Here is a 19664-nt window from a genome sequence, read left to right as displayed (position 1 = left end):
TTTTAGATCAAACTATGGCATTTCAAGCAACTGGCCATATTTTTCTATTTTCTGTTTGTTCTTTGAATGTTTTAATGTGAAAATTAAAATAATCTTTATAATTTTAAAAAAATCCTTAGGTGATCTTCCAGTCTCTTGTGATATGTTACAAAAACAATGTTGCTCCAGTAAAAAAAAAACAAAATCAAAATTCACAAGAAATTGCACTGTTAGTGGCGGTTAGTGATGGTGGTAATATAGTGATATTAAGATTATTAACATTGGTCACATTTTGAAAAAGGTGACCTAAAACACGTGTTTACAGTTTTGCTAAAACATGGAAAGACTGCACGGAAGTGTGATGTGTTAACTAACACACCTGTAGTGCTTGGCTCATGTTATGGCTGGTATGGAAAAAGCTCTCCCCTTCATAATCAAAGGAAGTTTTGAAAGTTCCTCTTGCTTTCCAAAAGTAGGTTGCCTTCTAGCATGTAGGTAAGTTGTCTGTTCAAGAAACACAACACCAAAGCCCCTTTTGGACACAGAGAAATAGTTGTGTAATTTTTTGGATCCCAGCCAGTGTGGTAGCTGTGAAATGTTTCGTTGACCATTTATCCATAGATTACAGGGATAGAACCAGGGTAACCTTGACACTCTACTTTTGGGCCTTGACTCTGAGATGATTGAAATAGATCAAAATCCAGAAAACAGGCAATTCCCATGACTTCAGCAGCTTGCTTTATAAAAATGTGAGAAACTGATTTTGCAAGTTTCACAAGCCATTTCAAGTGTAATATTTGAGTGTGCGTTGGAGGTGCTGTTCAAAGGAAGAAAGAACAACCCTCAAAAGTAGATATTAAAATGTTTTCTCTTCTTTCTGTTCAGCTGTTTGTTATTGAAATGGAAAAGACTGAGTTGTCTTTAAAAGAGATGAAAGAAATAGATTCTGCTTTAAGAGGCCAGCCTGTTAATGCCTGGGTAAAATCAAAGCTGACAGATGTCCAGTCACAGTGGGAAAAACTGAGCAAGCAGGTTAGTTACTGGTAGTATTACTCTTTATCTGCATTACCTTATCTGTCACTCTGTATTCATGGTCCAAGCTTAATTATGTACATTGCACAAATAGAGTGTGCTAGGCATGTAATAACAGATGGACTTATAGTAGTTCATTTATTTTATATATAAATTTATTCCATATATAAAAATGCCCATGTAGTCCAAACTATCATCCATCTCCCTTCCATTCCCATCTGAAAAAGGATCCTCTTGTTTTTCAAAAAGAAACTTGCCCATTCACATTGAAATAATTATTTTAGTGATCATTGTATTGAACATTATATGGAAAAAGCCAGGATGTTGCCCTGTGTACATGCAGCATTCATGTCAATTCAGGATTATTCAGAAAGAGTGACTCCTGGATCACAGCCTAAATTCTGTTTTTAGGTGTCATGGTGTTAATGGATTATTTTATACTGTTTTCCCTTCTCACTTACATTGCTGAGCAAATGCAAGAGTCTCAGAGATCAGTGAAAGTTGAAAGGAATTGTTTGTAATGCTGCATCACATAATATTTCAATTGGGCTGATACTCTAGTAAATCAGTGTTATGAACATAGGAAGCTACTTTATACTGAGTCAGACTGCTGGTCCATCTAGCCCAACAATGGCTCCAAGGTTGATTCTTGAGGGGATACTCCCGACATGGCATTATTATAATCCAGCGTGGTGTGGATTAAGGCCAGCGTTAACTTGACTATTAGTCAACAGTGTGTTTGATTGACACATCCCCCCCACCCCAGTCTTCTGCTGGTATCCAATCAGCCATTGCAAGTTCTGCTGGCTGGACTAGAGTGGCAGCTGCCACTTTGGTCACTTTTGCCAGGGGACTCTGTAGTTGCTGAAAATAACCAACTGTGTGTGATGAAATAGTCAATGTGCCCCAACATACGGCAGGATAAGCCACAGTTGTTCAAATAATCAACTCTGCACAGTGTTGATTATTTTGTCTGAATAGCCAACAGTAGTGTGAAAAGTCCCCACAGATAACACAATAATCAACTGTTGACTATTTAACCTATCATTGTCTATTTAACCCACTATTGGTTATCTTGTCATCTGAACCCAGTCACTGAGTTTTCAGCCAGTCAAAATGGCAGCTTAAGTCTACCATTTTTGTTGGTAGAAGAGTTCTTGTTCAATTGGTTGTCCTGACAATCAACAATGGGACAGTTTGAACACTGTGGGCAACAATATAATCTGAAAAGTAACCCTTTATTGCTTTCTCATTCTACTCTTCATATATATATTTTTAAAGAAGCTGACCTTTCAGCTAGTGCTTGACATCCTTCAGTCTAGGGCTCTAGACAATAGTTGTGGACACATATTCATTCAAGAGAAGATGCATGTTAGAATCGGTTTGTATGGGCTTGATATTGTAAGTAATGTGTATTATTTTGCCTGAAGTTACCAAGAGTCAACTCATCAAAATGAAAAGAAATCTTTGTTGTGGAATCAGTGCCATCGACACACTAGGCTCATATCCTAGAGATGTGTATCCATGGATTTGTTAGTACTTATAGCTGTAATGAACATTCTATGGTTAAAAATAAAATTACATTGCTTCTGTCCGTTCCAATAACCTATAATAAAAGTTCTTTCTTTGTAACCATAGCAACAGTATGTCCAAGATAATTTCTGCTTTTTTTTAAAAAAAGTGCCAAATGGAATTATTATCTAAAAAGTAAGCTGCTGAAACTTTCATCACTCTGATATCCATACTTCTTCCTTGCATCAGTGCTAAAACAACCCTCCAGAAGATGCAGACAACATTCAACAATGCTATTCTCTTTATGTTTTTTGGTTGAATTGCTAGATCATTAGTCAGAAAAATCAATTATCCGAAAGTCAAGAAAAAGCTGTAAACCTCAAAAAGGATTTGGCAGAGATGCAAGAATGGATGGCTCAGGCTGAAGAGGAATATTTGGAGAGAGATTTTGAATACAAGAGTCCAGATGAGTTGGAGAATGCTGTGGAGGAAATGAAGGTCAGAAATATTAGAAAAGCTTGATTGAATAACAAAGTATGCAGCCACTGAGCTGAAGTATATATTAGCCATTGTTAAACAAGTAATTGCTTTTCTGAAAAGGTTTTTTGGGTTTTCAGAATCTATAACCTTTTTTGTGTTTGTTTTTTAAAGCTTACTACAGAATTAGAATAGTGGGAATTTTTAAAGTCTTGTCTACCCATCCTAATTATCCTTAGAAACTCAGGGAACATGAGAGAAGGTGGGGGGGGGGGCAGACACTTAGGTTTAAAAAAACAATATTCTGTAAGGCTTTTGAGAAGGGCAAATGTGCATCTGTATGTTTAACCATAGCTAAACCTTTTAGGCTAAGGAGAAATGGCAAACTGGAATTAGAAGAGCCCTACATCCTGTTTTAAGTGGTACTTAGCTTGACCAGATGGGCTCAGGCTCCTGCTAGATGATAAGCAGAAGCAGAAATTAAAGTTCTTCCTATACGATTGGATTAGGGAGGTTCCGTGATTGAAACTATTCAGGGGCCATTTCAACACCTGCATTTCCCCCGGGATCATCCCTGGATTGTTCCTGTGCATCCAAATGACACACGGGATCTCAGGAGCAGGCAGGGATGATCCCTCCATTTTTCTGGGATAACCCTTAGGTGTAGAAAGGGCCAGGGTAGATTACGTTACAGAGTGCTGAGCTGAATGCTAAATTAGCAGATTTAACACACAATCATCTGCAAGTTTAGACTGAAAAAACGCCTACAACTCCCAGCATTCCCCAGCCAGTCTTGCTGGCTGGGGAATGCTGAGAGTTGTAGGACTTCTCTCTCTAAATACGCATAGGTTTGTGCCCTTAGTGATGGAACTTTGTACTCTGAAAGTATGATAGGGAACACAGAGCCTACTATGCCTTTTTTACTTTTCTATCATCACCACCACTATTGCTGCAATTGCCTAGTATAATTCCATTTATGTTTGCATCCTAATCTAGTTTTTGTCCAATATATTTTAATTGCAGTGTCATGGTGGTAATTCAGCATTGCTGGAAGAACTGGAAATAAAGAATGAGCTGGGACATATTTCACTGGAATTGCTTAAAAATATTCTAATTGTAAAGGAAGTCAGCTTTTTTCCCGTGTTTCCACATTTTCTGCAATACAGTTGTAACAATGTTTTGGTGGATATTATTTAATTGAAATCTCAGTAGTCTGGCCATCAAATCCTGTTAAAAGAACAATTCTTTACACATTAAAAAGTGTGGCTTCACACCTGATGATGATTTTTGAGATGAATGCCAGGGCTATTGTTGGAAATTCCAGCTTTTTTAAAAAGAAAAATTACACTTGGGCTATAGAGAAGTTTTTTTCATAGACTTGAGTCCATGAAAGCTTATAATATGTTGTTAGTTATTAAGGTGCTACAGGACTCTTTGTTGTTCAAGAAACAATTATATTTGACAGCCTAATGAGCTTTCACTCTTTTATATTTCAGTGCTCAGAATAGAAATTATAGAGTAAAGTTCTCCTGACGGTAGAGAAAATGGTTGACAGTAAAATTGCAGAATTCTAAGAACCCTGAAACCACACAAAGCTCTGGAGTCAGTTGGCATAATGGCTGAACTGTTTTCCTAGATCTGGAAGATTTGAACTCAAAAACACACTCAGCAATAAATCAGCCCTATATTAAGTCCGTATTTTAGTCTAACTAACATTGCAGTGTAAGTGTTATGGAATAAAATAGGACAATCCCAGTGTATGTCATCCTGTGCTTCTTGGAAGAAGGGCAGATCCAAATGTGATTAATAATACTTGATAGTTCGAGTGAGGCTTCATGGAGCCTATGGATTACCTATTCTATAATAATATAATACTGAAAATTAATTTTAATTAGAGTAATTTAATTATAGAGCCTCGTGTGGCGCAGAGTGGTAAAGCAGCAGTTTCTGCAGCTGAAACTCTCCCCACGGCCTGAGTTCGATCCCAGCGGAAGCTGGTTTCAGGCAGCCGGCTCGGGTCGACTCAGCCTTCGATCCTCCCGAGGTCGGTAAAATGAGTACCCAGTTAGCTGGGGGAAAGGTAATAACGGCCGGGGAAGGCAACGGCAAACCACCCTGCTATAAGGCCTGCCAAGGAAACGTCAGCAAAAGCTGGTGTCCCTCCAAGGGTCAGTAATGACTCAGTGCTTGCACGAGAGGTTCCTTTCCTTCTCCCAATTTAGTTATAAGTGGAGTCCTTCATTTATAAAGAGTAGAGTAGCCTTCATTTATAAAGGTAAATAAAGGCTAAAACCTTGCAAATAGGTTCAACTTAGTCAATAATGACTTTCTTTGAGCAGAGAGCAAAGGAGGATGTGCTACAGAAAGAAGTGCGGGTGAAAATTATGAAAGACAACATCAAGATGTTAGCTGCTAAACTGCCATCTGGTGGTCAGAACTTAACAACTGAGCTTAACCTTGTACTGGAGAATTACCAGCTACTCTGCAACAGGATCCGGGGGAAATGTCACACTTTGGAGGTATGGTCCATATTATAGACTCTTCACCCCTTACTTATGATACCTGTGGGGTCAGTTTCCCAATGCTAAACTTAATGGCTACTCTAATGGTGTTCTTATCCTTTCAAATATGCATTCAGACAGTGCCCTTATTTTAAGTTTTCCTGATTTTAAGGGGATTTCTGAATTGCAACTTAAACAATCAATACTTTAAATGCACTTTCATCTCTTTGTGATGAGGGGAATCATTTACAGAAAACTGGATGCGCTTTATTAGTTTTTGCAGAAGTAAAGTGATATATTCAAGTATTAATTCTTGTTTTTCAATGACCTGAATTAGGCTGCAATCATGTACAAACTTATCTGGGAGCAAGCCCCATTAAATTCAATGAGATTTTGGGGTAGAAATGTACAGGATTGCACTTTTATTTATAGAATTCATGGATACATGGGGAAGAGAACTTTTTATTGGTAACTATATTTTTGTATTTTTAATATGAAACAAATAATGCTTAATGTATATATACGGGAATATGAAAATGTATATACCTTATTTAACAAACCCTGAAAAGGGGTGCCTTTTGATTGCTATAAATAATACATCCTATTGCATGTGTAACAATTAATATGTATGTGTAGCTATATTAAAAAAGCAAACAAAACTTAATCAATTGCACTACTGCAATTCTATTAATTAGCAGCTTCAGAAACCTTTTATTATTTCAACAATAATGCTGACTTTTAGACAGAAATGGTCTAAGGCTACTGTTTGTACTGTCCATCTTTTATATTGGTCTAAATCAATTCACAGCAGTGGCTCCAACATTAGCAAGAATCTGTGATCCATTGTCAACAGAAAATACTAGTATATAATTGAAAAGCCAAAGAGAAATAAATGAGGAATTATATTTATTGTGATCACAATTTCTCTGTTATTTCATATATGGGATTGGATGTATACATTTACAAGCTTTCTCATTTACAGTCACTCCACCCATGTATCCCTAGATATGCATGATCCATCAGTAGTCACTGCTGAAACAAATTGGCCTTCTGTGAACATCCATATGAAGGAGCAATTTGTTCTCACATGCGTCCCCTTTATTCATCTCTTTATACAAACCATGATTAAACTAGGAATTTTCTAATGATATTCCCATTTAGGCCAAAATGGGAAACTATGGTAACCAGTTTCAGAACTAGCCAGGGTCTTAAACCAACTGCAAACTGTGGTTTAAGATGGTTAATTAGAAGCTTCCTGGTTTAATTATGCCTTCTGCGAAGGGAGGAGCAAAAGAGCTGTGTGTGCAGGTAAAATGCTGCTTCATACCATTTCTTGTTATATGATTGTCTTGAAATGGACCACAGTGGACAAAATAGAGAAGATCCATTACTCTGTCTTGTGGTTCTCACATATCTCAAGGAAAGTGGGCATGGGAGTTGTAAGAGGTAGACAGGTAACTGGAATAGGTCCGGAGATTGGAGTACAGATAAATTGCTGGACATCCTATGAATGGACAGGAATTTGTGGACTATATGTAGAAGTTAATGAAGGTTTCCATAGTTCACAAGCAACACTATTTAGATACCAACTCAAAGCTGGGGAAATATGTGTCTCACTAGGTTGAGTAGGCATCTCTCTCTGAAATGTACCCCTTATCTTCAGGAAGTTTGGTCTTGCTGGATTGAGCTCCTGCACTATCTGGACCTAGAAACTACCTGGCTGAATACTTTGGAGGAGAGGATGAAAAGTACTGAAAATTTACCAGATAAAGTGGATGCTGTCAATGAAGCCCTTGAGGTAACATGGAATAAAATTAAGTACATCTCCAGGAAAAAGACTAGCAAATGTGCATTTTTTAAAACAAAAAAGAACAGATTTCACCCCCTACTACATTTAAAGATAGGATAATTGGAATGGTAATAAATGAATAGTCTATCTTATTCTTTACAATAGTTAACTTTTGTGTATAAATATATCACTGCTTTGGAAAAATTTATTTGAAAAATGGCATATAGATAAAGTATATTTTATTTGATTTAATAACAGGTATATTTTCTGCTGGTTGTTCTAAAAATTCTTTAAATATTGGCAGTTATGTTACTTAATTGGAGTGCATTTTACTAGTTTTGGCTGGTGCACCAGCTGCTGGAAGATAGAAATCCGAATGCCGTCACCCATGGCTCAGAGGCATGTAGATCAGGCTGTTGCAATATGATCTGTTTGGGATTGACCTTGAAGCTGGTTCACAAACTAGCTGGTACAGTTGCTTGACTGGTGTCAGGTGTGAGTCAACATTGTGATATCATGCTGGTGTTCAAATACCTGCATTGGCTTCCAATATGTTGCTGGGTTTTTTTTCTTGCTCTTTTCTGCTTGTCACCATTTTATTTTGATGTATTTTTCTGTAAACTACTTAGAAACTCTTTTTGAGTGAAAAGGTGATTTTGGGGTTTAATTGTTTTTTTAAATTATTATTATTATTATTATTTATTTATATAGCACCATCAATGTACATGGTGCTGTACAGAGTAAAACAGTAAATAGCAAGACTCTGCCGCATAGGCTTACAATCTAATAAAATCATAGTAAAACAATAAGGAGGGGAAGAGAATGCAAACAGGCACAGGGTAGGGTAAGCAGGCACAGGGTAGGGTAAAACTAACAGTATAAAGTCTGCACAACATCAAGTTTTAAAAGCTTTAGGAAAAAGAAAAGTTTTTAGTTGAGCTTTAAAAGCTGCGATTGAAGTTGTAGTTCTCAAATGTTCTGGAAGAGCGTTCCAGGCGTAAGGGGCAATGATGATGATGATGATAAAGCTGATGATAAATAATGAAATGCGGTAAAATGTTTCTGCTTTTGCCAAGGGAAAATGTTATGAGTTATTCTAAAAATGTTTTTACCCAGTGTACTAGAGAATAAGCACACAGGCTTTAATGTAAGTCTGTTTTCTTTAGTCACTCGAATCTGTCCTGCGCCATCCAACTGATAATCGGACTCAAATTCGGGAGCTTGGTCAAACGTTGATTGATGGAGGGATCCTTGATGAAATCATCAGTGAAAAACTGGAAGCTTTCAATGCCCGCTATGAAGAATTAAGCCATGTGGTAAGTATTTCAATGTGAGGCAGAATGGATCATTTGTTTTCGCAAGCATTGGTACTCTCAATATATAACTTTAAACAGAGCTTGAAATGGCTTTCACCACCTGACAGAAATCATTGGTGCCCAGTAACAAGATCTGGCCTGCACAATTTGCAACCCACCAAACTAAACATTGCGCAAACCTTATACTGTGGCCTGCTATGTGTTTGAAAACCTCTGGGCACACAGTAAAAAAAGGAAAGCTGACTGAATCCCTGGATGGCAAGCACATATGACTGGTAAGCTGCATTCAGTTGGGTGGGTCACAAGTCATTGTGCAGGTCAGAATAAATGATAACTTTTTTTGCTAAGTCATGGATAGACCTCATTCATTCCCCTAAAAAAAACATTTAGCGTTTGTACAGACAATTCTAAGTGATTGCTACTGTTATTATAACTAAGGTAACTGCTCCAAAGCAAGGTATGATGAGATTATGAGAGTGCTCCCAATAAACACTTGTGTGCAGTGGGTGAAAGTCTCAATTATAAACAAAGAGTTAGTTGAAGTGTAGTAACAGCTAACTAGATGTGCTCTCAAAATTGCAAACCAGATTAAAATCTGGATTGGTGATTATAATTCATAGTAGTGACTGGCAGGGCATTATCAGAAAGTCACAAGTATTCCAGGTGAATAGTTCCAGATAATTTTCTCTTAAATGCCAATAAAACCAAAGGTACAAATGGTAAAATGCTAGTACTTTTAAAGATACTTTGTGCAAGTTGTAAGTGGTTAGAGTGTTGGACTGGTAATCGAGAAATCTGGATTCTATTCCCCAGTAAACCATGGAAGCTCATTGGGTGACTTTGGGCCTGTCACAGACTCAGCCCAGCTTATCTCACGGGGTTGTTGTTATGAGGATAAAATGGAGAGGAGGATGATTTTGTACCCTGCCTGGAGTTTCTTGGATGAAAAAAGACAGAATATAAATGCAAGAAATAAACAAATACATGTCTAATCTAGTATATGCAGAGAGCTTTGGCTATTGGGTGGTATAGAAATGTAATAAATAAATAAAATCTAAACTTTGTTCAAAGCTTTCTGAGCCCCACGACTTAATAATTCCATAAGGGAGAGAAACCTGCATTGTACTTCCATACAATGAATTTATAATACTTCACTAGAGCCAAGGCTTCAGCAAGACTCATTTTTTTGCATGATTGACTCTCCTTACATATATTCAAAGCAGCCGCTCACTGTACAGTGCAAAGTGTTTTGAAGATTGATGTGGTAAATGGTTTAAAAGAACCACTTATCCTCTGTCTTGGAGTGAGAACTACTCTCTGACCTTTGAAGGGTGTGATTGTGAAACTGTTAGAAAATGCTTAGACCCATGGGACCTTGCCACAGGCTGAATCCATTGACATCCATTTTGGGTCTAATGTTCTATGATATGGTGAATATAGGACCCCCTTATGAGTTCAAACTTTGCCTGTCTTTCCTCTTTCCTAGTCTTGTACATGTTTAGATGAGAGATGTTAATGGGGTAAGTCGGTGCTTTTGTATGGGGATTCCCATGCTAGGAATCTCTGAGTTATGTACCTTCCATAGAGTGAGCCACAATGTTAAGTAAGCAGTGCTTCTTACTCTAAGCAGCAAGAAAGAAAACAAGAGAACATTGTTTGCAGTTCCCTTTTTCTTTCATATTTATATTCGACTCCAAAATGTGTGCAACTTTATTCTTTTGCTCTTCCATTTAGGCAGTGAGCAGGCAGATTTCCTTGGAGCAGCAGCTTCAGATGATGAGGGAAACTGAGCACATGCTGCAAGTCCTACAAGAAAATTTGAAGGATCTGGATAGGCAGCTAACTTCATACTTGACCGACAGAATAGATGCCTTCCAAATGCCACAGGAGGCCCAGGTAGTTTCACTAGACTTGGGTTTTGTTTTGTTTTTTGTCATACAGAATTTTGAGTTATAGGATGATGATAGATTCTCTTGAAGGGAACCTGTGCTGTATAATTTAGCTCTGTGTGTGTGTATGTGGGCGGATGCATTGGAGTACCTGTTGTAATGGGCCTAATGACTTTGAAAGAAGCAGCCTATCATCAAAGCCAGCATGACTGATGTCGACTTTGTAGCATTCATAATAGACTTCTATAGGATGATTTATTGCTAGTAAGGCTGATATCTGCCATGTACTATTTTTCGCTTCCCCTATAATGACTTGGCAGAAAATCCAAGCTGAGATTGCTGCTCATGAATCCACCTTGGAAGAGCTAAAAAAGAATGTGCGGTCAGTGATGCCACTTTCCCCAGAATGTAGATCTCCTCGTGGTGGGTCTCATCTGGACACCTTGCAGGTAAATATCACAAATATTTACTGTTTTCATTTTTCTTATTTACTGGGGACTGAATACAAACAATTGAAAAATGAACAAAGAATATGAAAAAAATCTCAGTTCTGCCACTTGAATTTATTGAACAAAATTCTAAGTTGCTCTTGGTTTGAATACATTCCTTGGATTTGGGTCAATGGCAAAAAGAAAATGGAAGGTCTAGAACAGTTGCTTAGAAATAAATCATGTCTTGCAGTATTTCAAAATCCATGTGATGCATTTTTTGCAAGAATAATTGTTGTACATTTTTGGTGTGTGTTTGTGGGAAATTGTTGGTGTTCATTAAAGTATGTGGTAGTAAAGCAAAAACCTTCTTGATGATGATGATGATACAGCATCATCTATGTGCATGGTGTTGTACAAAGTATAGGTAGGACAAATTTCTGAGAAAAGGAACTTACTGTTCAAAATTCAAGATGGTAAACAGGAAGGAAAGAGAAGGGGAGGTGGGATAATTAGGCAGAGAATATGTGATTGTTTCAGTTACACACTGTTAGCTTTGGTTACAGAATTGTAGGGCATGGCAAGTATGGAGTTGAGCCAAAGGTCACACTGAAATGGTGGGTCAAGGAAGGATTTAAAGTAAGAAAGAGAGGTGTTCTGGGAATTAGCTCCAAGCATATGGGGCAGCAAGGGAAAGGACAAGGTCACTTGAGGGAGTAGGAGACTTTAGGCAGTTGAGGGGTCTCTATTTTAATCAAGACAATGGATCTCTAATCCACTACAAGTGCTAATTAGTTTACCAGTATGAGGATGTTTGTGCCACTGTAACAATCTTACATACATTTAAATTTTAATGTAATTGTCACATTCTGTACCTCTTTCATTGCATTCCCTCTTACATCACTGCTTAAAATCTTGGTCATGTGTTATATATACCTTTTAAGTTAGGATAACTCTTCATGCATCCGACGAAGTGGACTTTAGTTGACTCCATATGTATTTTACTGCCACAAGATTCTTTGCTCCTTGGCTGTAAAATACTAACTCTGGGAAAGTGTTACACAATTTTACCAGCGTTTCTGTATAAAAGGAGAGTGAGGGGGCAAAGATAAAGCCAAGGCCATTTGCCTGTTCAGCAGGATGGCTTAGGAGAGTGTATGAGGGGTTGGGAGAAATGATGAGAAGTTTACTTTTAGACACACTGCATTTGAGTCAACAAAGAAGGTGAAAATATCAGGCAGCTGGATATACAAGAATGGAGTGAAGGGAACATGTCCAGGGTAGAAAAGTAGAGTTATCATCTGCATATAGGTGGTACAAAAAGCCATGGAATTTGATGATGCCACCTAGGGGTTAGCTAGTGGAGAGTGAAGAGCAGGGGGCCTGTAACAGGACCCTAACACAGAGAGAGAAAGCAGAGGAAAAATTTTCCCTCTGTGGAGAGATTTATTAGACTGGTAGGAGGTGACGTATCTGAGGAAAGAATCATGGAGACCTTGGCAGAAACAGTATCAAGCAGGAGTAAGTGATCAACTGTATCAAATGCAGTAGAGAGAGTGAAAGAATGAGAACTGAACAGAGAACTTTAGATTTTGCAGTGAGGAAGTCAATAGCGCTTTTTGCAAGGGGAGCCTCAATAGAATGTATGAGGCTGATAAAAAAATTGAGATTGAGAGTGGACTTTGAGAAGAGAAAATCAAGGCACTGGGAGTTAGTAGCACGCTCCAAGAGTTTGGTGATGTAGGGTTTAAGGAAAATGAGGCAGTAGGTGGAGATGTAGGACAGGTCAGGAGATTGTTTCCTTGAGAGTAGACAGTGGCATATTTGACTGCAATAGGGAAGGATCTGGTCTGTGTGTGTGTGTGTGTGTGTGTGTGTGTGTGTGTGTGAGAGAGAGAGAGAGAGAGAAAGATTAATGATGTGGTGGAGACGAGGAATAATGGCGGGGGAAATGGTAACCAGGGGACTTGGGATCAAGGGGCACAAAGATAGGATAGACAAAGACAATCAACACAGCAAGAGAGGTGGAGATAAAGAGGAAAGGGTTGTGGGATAACATAGGAGGAAGATTTTTTTAATCTTCTATTTTTTGTTTGAAATATTTGCCTCCTTATGTAAACAGAGGAAACTCCGGGAAGTATCCACAAAGTATCAGCTCTTCCAGAAACCAGCGAACTTTGAGCAACGTATGCTGGATTGCAAACGGGTCCTGGATAGTGTAAAGGCTGAACTCTATGTGTTGGATGTGAAGGATATTGACCCGGATGTCATTCAGTCTCACTTTGATAAGTGCATGGTAATGTAAAGCTATGGCTGGGCTTTCCTACTTTTCACTGATGTGTGTGTTTGTGTACGCATATTCCTAGTTATAGATATTCCCCTTTGCTTCTTGAAGCTTTAAGGTAATTTGCTGCTGTATATCAACTGAAATTAATACTTCTGTGGTCTGAAGAAGTATATGCACAGAACTGGTGGAAAGCATGGGCAGCTTTTTTTTGAGTGATTTTATTCCAGGTCATTTTTCTTTAGTCCAAATCTGGAAACTCTGGCTCATGCTAACCATAGTTTAGCTCCAGATCAGAAACCATAGTTTGAAATGGAATTCTGACTAATTTAGAATCACTTGTCCTATTGTGTCCAGTTTGGATGTCATAGCAAACGATGGTTATTGAGAACTATAGGAATGGAGAAGGAGTTTGCAAGCATTCTTGATAGCCAGGCCATGGTCTGGCCATGATGTCTGAAGTTGCTCATCATCTTTTGACCTGTAAAGTCAAGCATTCAGAACTAATATAACACTAGCAATTCTAACAGTTATTTGAAAGTATGAATATGGTATGGGTGGTTGGTGGGGTCAAGTTAAATTGTAACGAAAGTGTATGTTGTCTTGGCTCTAGAAACTCTATAAGACCCTCAGTGAAGTAAAACTTGAAGTGGAGACTGTAATTAAAACAGGGAGGCAAATTGTACAGAAACAACAAACTGATAACCCTAAGTGCATGGATGAACAACTGACAGCACTAAAATTTCTTTATAATGATCTGGGTGCACAGGTAAGAAAGTTCTCTAAATGCAGTTTTGTTTTGCAGTATACAACCAATTCCAAATGATAGCTAAAATCCCTTGAATTTCAAGTACTTAATTAGGTGTTATACAGTATGAGCTACACTGGCTTCTGATTTGTTTCTGGACATGTTATGGTTCTGATGATTACTATAAAGCCCTAAATGATGTGGGTCCTGGGGCATGTCTACACCATGCCTGTCATGTCTAGCCCTGCTTCCCTTAGGTTGGGGGAAGGAGATTCAGGCAATCAATCAGAATCAGACTCAAAAACAGAGGAGACTGCGCCAGAAACATGCCAGGCTATACCAGTGGGGGAGGCGGCTCTCACGAGCTCTTTACCAGCTGGGAATGAACCTTCTCCAGAACTTAACTCTTCAAGGGTAAACAACACACAGTCAGTGAGAAATCAGTGTTCTTCCAAGGAGGAGGGCATGGAGAGGCTAGCCAATCCTAGAGTACACTGCAGACTAAAATGGGTGGAGCTAAAGGAAGATGAGAGAAAGTCGGTCCTGCTAGCATCTTGTCAGAAGCTGAATCAGAACCACTCTTCCTGAAGTTAAAGTGCTCTGGGAAAAGGCTTTCCATTCTTCTTCTTGAAAGGACAATTGTCTCGCTTAGTTTGCATAGTTTTGCCTAGAGGAAAGTTCCTAGAGGTTAGACTCTCTTCAGGTGGGAAGAGTTTATTGCTTGAATAAAACTTTGTAGATTACTTGGCAGACCTCTTTACTGTCTCCCAATAAGGCGGGAGTTCTTGGGAAACATGGCAATGCTTATATCCCTGGGTAGTCCTTGAGTCATCTCTGTGCATCCACATGATGCACAAGGGATCCTGGGGGCAACCTAGGACTATCAGGAACCATGGAAAAACGGACTTTGCAGTTCCAACACCATCCTGCAGAGTGCGGCTGTGTGGCCGCCTCTCCCAGGTTGTCCTGTCCTCCTTGCGAATAGTGGGGACCGTAAAATGGGCACGGAGCTGCACGGTGGCTGTCTGTACCCATTGGGGGTGGGGAGTGGGGTCGGTTTCCCCCCTACCTTTAGCTCTGCAGTATGAGTGCGCTCCTCTCGTCATTTTTTTTTAAAAAAAGGCTGCCACAACGTCCTTCTGGGACATCCCACAGCCATATAGCCACCTAGCGAGGATCATGGAAGCTGGTAAGTCCGCCATCCTCCCCCTACAACCTTGTGGTGTAGACATGCACCTGGTTATTTGGGGACCATCTTCTCCCACATGAGTTTGCCAGCCCTTTATGGTCATCATTGCAGGCCTTGCTCCATAGCCCTTTGCATTCAGAGGTATGGTTGGTTGGTTGGCTGGTTCAAGTTCCTCTGGTGGGCCAGCAGCCACAGCAATAAGATCTGAAAGGTCATCAGTTATGTTGTCCATATGGAAGTACTTCAGTTACGTCGTCACATGGAAGTTGTCAGTATCGCATGGAAGTTGGTACTCTTTATCTCTGGTTTTACATGCTGTCTTACTTATGCAGGTCACTGAAGGGAAGCAAGATCTAGAACAGGCATTGCAGCTGTCATGTAAACTGAAGGAGGTCTCTTTCTCCTTGTCAAAATGGCTAGAGGCTACTGAGGCTGAGTTAGTGCACAAGTCCAGTTCAGAGGGTTTGCTTGCTGATCTGGACACTGAAATTGCATGGGCTAAGGTAAGCAAAATTATCTTGTCTCTCCTCTTTTGTGTCCCATCAGGACTTTATTTACTGAACAGAGATCATCCTCTCTATTCCATCTTTGGACAACAGAGGACAAAAAAAAGAGCACATTCTAAATTGCAGCCTACTCGAAGCCCATAAATAAATAATAGTTGAATAGAGAAGACTGTAAAGCAGAAGAAGTTTTCAAATCAAGTAGAATTGCCAACAACATCATGTTCTTTGGGTTTACTTATTGATCAGTTACCACCTCCATTTTGTGCTGCTGTGTTCAGTAGAAATCCATCTTTAGGGCTCCCAAATTCTATAATACAAACAAGCTATTTTGAATATTTCCTGAGTTCCTGCAAGGAATTTAGGTCTCACTTCTTTTCTGTTTCCTTTAATACAGTTAAAGATATCCAGGGGCTATTATATACCAAAAGTGCAATTCAGTAGCATACATAGTACTTATTCTCTGGTTGTTTGCTGCTGGTTTACATTAGGCTGAGGAAAGAAGTTGATGCAAGTTTTAAAGCAGGATTTTGGAACAGTTTAAATAGTTTTGTTGCTGTGCAGAAGGCAGCCAATTGTGCAAAAATATTTATGCTTTGATGATTTTAGCTTGGAGCTTTAGAATTAGAATCTTTGGCATTTATTCCCCTGTGTCAAGTTCCAAAACCATTACATATGGTGCATTGTTATTGTGGCTGCTATTGTTTGTCCTATGTTCCTTTCTAGAACAATAGAAGTAGTAACATCACAGAGAGCTGTTGAGACATTTTGTTGGCTGAAGATGAAAGTGAATTATTTCAAGTGTTGAAGGATTAGCTATTAGATCTGTAGTCACTTTATAGCATCTGCAGCAGAGGAGTTAATAAAAATGTCACTTCAGCGCCCCTTCAAATGCACTTGGTGCAATCTGAGCAGTTAACGTTTGCATTCTATTACATGATGAATCTCATCAGTAGTGGCAGAAAGGGTAATTGACATCCATTTTTAAAAGTAGCTGTGTAATGATTTAAACTTATTTAAAAAGTCAACCTGGTAGCTAACTGCACAAAATTCATACCATATGGTAAATGCCATGCATTTAATTATGAACAAATACTGTCCCCACCCTTCCTTTACCCTGCTTTTTCCCAAGCTGACATGGATGATTTAACACCTTAAAATATCTTTTTAATTTGATGGTCTTTTTGTAGACATTTTAAAACTTTTTGTTTTTCAAACAGCTGAATTGCACCAGCCAGAAACAAAAGCACATTAGATTCACTGCTCAGCAGAGTGTTTCTTTTCCCATTAATGTAATACAGTTGTTAGCTTTTCGAATTTAATTGCTTGTTTTAATTATTGATTGCTATTTTAGAGAATGTCATGGTTAGTCAATTATTTGCCTAATTGAGTGCAAAAAGTCATTAGCCTACAAGGAGCAGTATTGTGTACTGGGGATTGATGTTAAAAATGAAACAGTATAACTATTTTGTACTAAAGAAATAGTACAAAGCACTATTTAACTATGAATTGCTAGCTTTATAATCTGAAAGTGCAAAGAGGAGTTAATAATAAAACCATTGGCTGTCTACGTTAAACTATGAAGTTGCAGGGATGCTTCTGCATGTTACTCCTACAAATAAATGGTAACTTGTGTAAAGGTTTTGTGTAGTTGTGACAGATATGGATGTGTGTAGAAGCTCTCAGTGTCTTGCATACCTGTCTGGTGGTATTCAGACACAGAACGCTAAACAAATACAACTCACACTTACAGAATTTGCATAATAAAATTGCAAAAGCCTAATTAAAATGTATCAGATAAAAGAGACAATATTATACAAATAGTCTTGACTACTAAGACATCACATCGCAACAGTAGACATTAAACAAGCCTGCATATTTATAGAAGTGTAGTGTTTGACTTCTAATGGTGCCAATAACTTTGCAAGGCTCTAGTTTTCAAGTAGAATAGGCCAGTGCTGACACATATAAAATTCTACAAATGGGTGCCCCCCCGCCCATTTATGGAATTATCTCCCTGACAAGGCCCTCCTGGCACCAACTGCCCTCTTCTCTCAGGCTTGGCAGTATATAATGAGTCTTTTTGATCAGGGCCTGGATTGTCTCAGGCTGGCTGTTTTAAGTGTTATAGATATATGTTGTAGTAGTATGTGTTACCTGTTTAATGCCCTTACATGAATGGGCGTTTGTACTTTATATAATGTATATTAATGTTTTTTAATTTTTGTGGGCCACTCAAAGTGCTTCGGCTATGGGGCGGTATAGAAATATAATGAATAAGTGAATGGAAGTAATTCAGTGAAATGTGTGATTGCCAAGGGAAGCACTCTTAAATATTAGAATATTCACTGTTTGTGATTTATTTTGACATATATTCACATTGCTGATAATTGCCTTATGACACATGAAAAGATAGGGTGACCATATGACCGGATTTGCCCGGAATTGTCCGGGTTTTTGATGGCAAATCCGGGAGGGGGAGGGGAAATCCGGATTTTTTTCCAAAGAGCAGCTCTAATGGGAATTAACAAAAATGCTTATAACTCCGCCATTTTTTAAGATAAAGACATGAAACTTGGCACAATGGTAGCTCTTTGGAAGGGCTTTAGTCATACCAAATTTGAAACAGATCTGTTCATCCATTGATTTTTTAGGATTTTTTTTAAAAATTGAGGTTTTAAAATTATTAATTTTTAAATCGTCATTTTTAAAGATAAAGAGGTGAAACTTTGCACCATGAAAGGATTTAGGTAGAGCTTTAGCCACACCAAATTTGAAACAGATCCGTTCATCCATTGATTTTTTAGGATTTTTTTAAAAATTGAGGTTTTAAAATTATTACTTTTAAAATCATCATTTTTAAATATAAAGAGATGAAACTTTGTATCATGATAGGATTTAGGTAGAGCTTTAGCCACACCAAATTTGAAACAGATCCATTCATCCATTGATTTTTTAGGAATTTTTTAAAAAATGAGGTTTTAAAATTATTATTTTTAAAACTGTAATTTTTAAAGATAAAGAGCTGAAGGTTGGCACCATGATAGCTTTTAGGTAGAGCTTTAGCAATACCAAATTTGAAATAGATCTGGGGCCAGTAGCAAACACTGTTAACAACAACGGCAGCTTGCAATGAGTGAAGATACAGTCATAAAAGATATTTGAGGGAAGGGGAGAATGTAACACACAGAGTATAGCAAAAGCTTCAAAGTACAGCAAAACCTACAAAAGTAGGAGTGAGTGAAGTTTATTTCAGATACATTGAACCTCTCACTTGTTCTTTATTTCAGTGATTTTAACATTAAAGATGTTATGTAGAACAGATTTGTCTTAAATGTGTGCTGTAAAATCAGACATGTGACCAAGGCTATGTTCGGGTGGGCACGCCCCCTTGGTACTGGACATGTCCCCTTGGGGGTGACCATGTTGTCCTCCTTTTTGGTTTCCAAAATATTGTCACCCTATGAAAAGACAAGTTGACAATTTAGAAGCAAAGTCACAACCAGGGAATGTTTTTGATGCCACTTTTGATTTTGCAATCCTAAGGAATTTGGTGCTGTTCTGTTAATAGTTCCTCTTGCCTTTTAGAATGTGCTGAGAGAACTGGAAAGGAAGAAAGTTGACCTTAACAATGTAACAGAGAGTAGTGCAGTCCTCCAGACCTTAGTCGAAGGCTGTGAGAGTTCTTTGGAGGAAAAGGTCTGTGTTCTTAACGCTGGATGGAGTAGAGTGCGGACGTGGACAGAAGACTGGTGCAACACACTTTTGGTAAGCTGTATATGCAAGTGGTACAATATGGTATTTGCTACCTTAAAGTCGAGCAATCGGTGTGATGTTCCCATAGTGAAATAGGATAGCATGTATATGATGGTCCACTCACTATGTGGAGTGTTAGAAAGTGTGGAAATGCCTGTAAGGAGAGGCCAACCCTCAGCTTATCTCAGCATTTTAAGTGGGGGTAGAATGCACGTTACTTAGTAACTAAGGTGATAGGGCTATATAAATATGAAATGATTA

At 38.5% G+C, this 19664-nt stretch overlaps 1 protein-coding gene across 1 annotated transcript in view; it reads left to right on the top strand.

Moving 5' to 3' along the window:
- Positions 1-19664, top strand: part of UTRN (utrophin) — a 390352-nt gene that overhangs the window by 115078 nt on the left and 255610 nt on the right. The window contains exons 25-35 of the mRNA XM_063124582.1: positions 865-1011; positions 2851-3021; positions 5340-5519; positions 7165-7299; positions 8457-8606; positions 10341-10505; positions 10816-10944; positions 13046-13219; positions 13821-13976; positions 15477-15647; positions 19236-19415. Of these exons, the coding sequence (XP_062980652.1) occupies positions 865-1011; positions 2851-3021; positions 5340-5519; positions 7165-7299; positions 8457-8606; positions 10341-10505; positions 10816-10944; positions 13046-13219; positions 13821-13976; positions 15477-15647; positions 19236-19415 (1758 nt within the window). The remainder of the gene's footprint in view (positions 1-864; positions 1012-2850; positions 3022-5339; positions 5520-7164; positions 7300-8456; positions 8607-10340; positions 10506-10815; positions 10945-13045; positions 13220-13820; positions 13977-15476; positions 15648-19235; positions 19416-19664) is intronic.

This window comes from Elgaria multicarinata, chromosome 4, assembly GCF_023053635.1.
Source record: "Elgaria multicarinata webbii isolate HBS135686 ecotype San Diego chromosome 4, rElgMul1.1.pri, whole genome shotgun sequence".
Lineage (NCBI taxonomy): Eukaryota > Metazoa > Chordata > Lepidosauria > Squamata > Anguidae > Elgaria > Elgaria multicarinata.
This window is presented reverse-complemented; position numbering and strand designations above follow the sequence as displayed.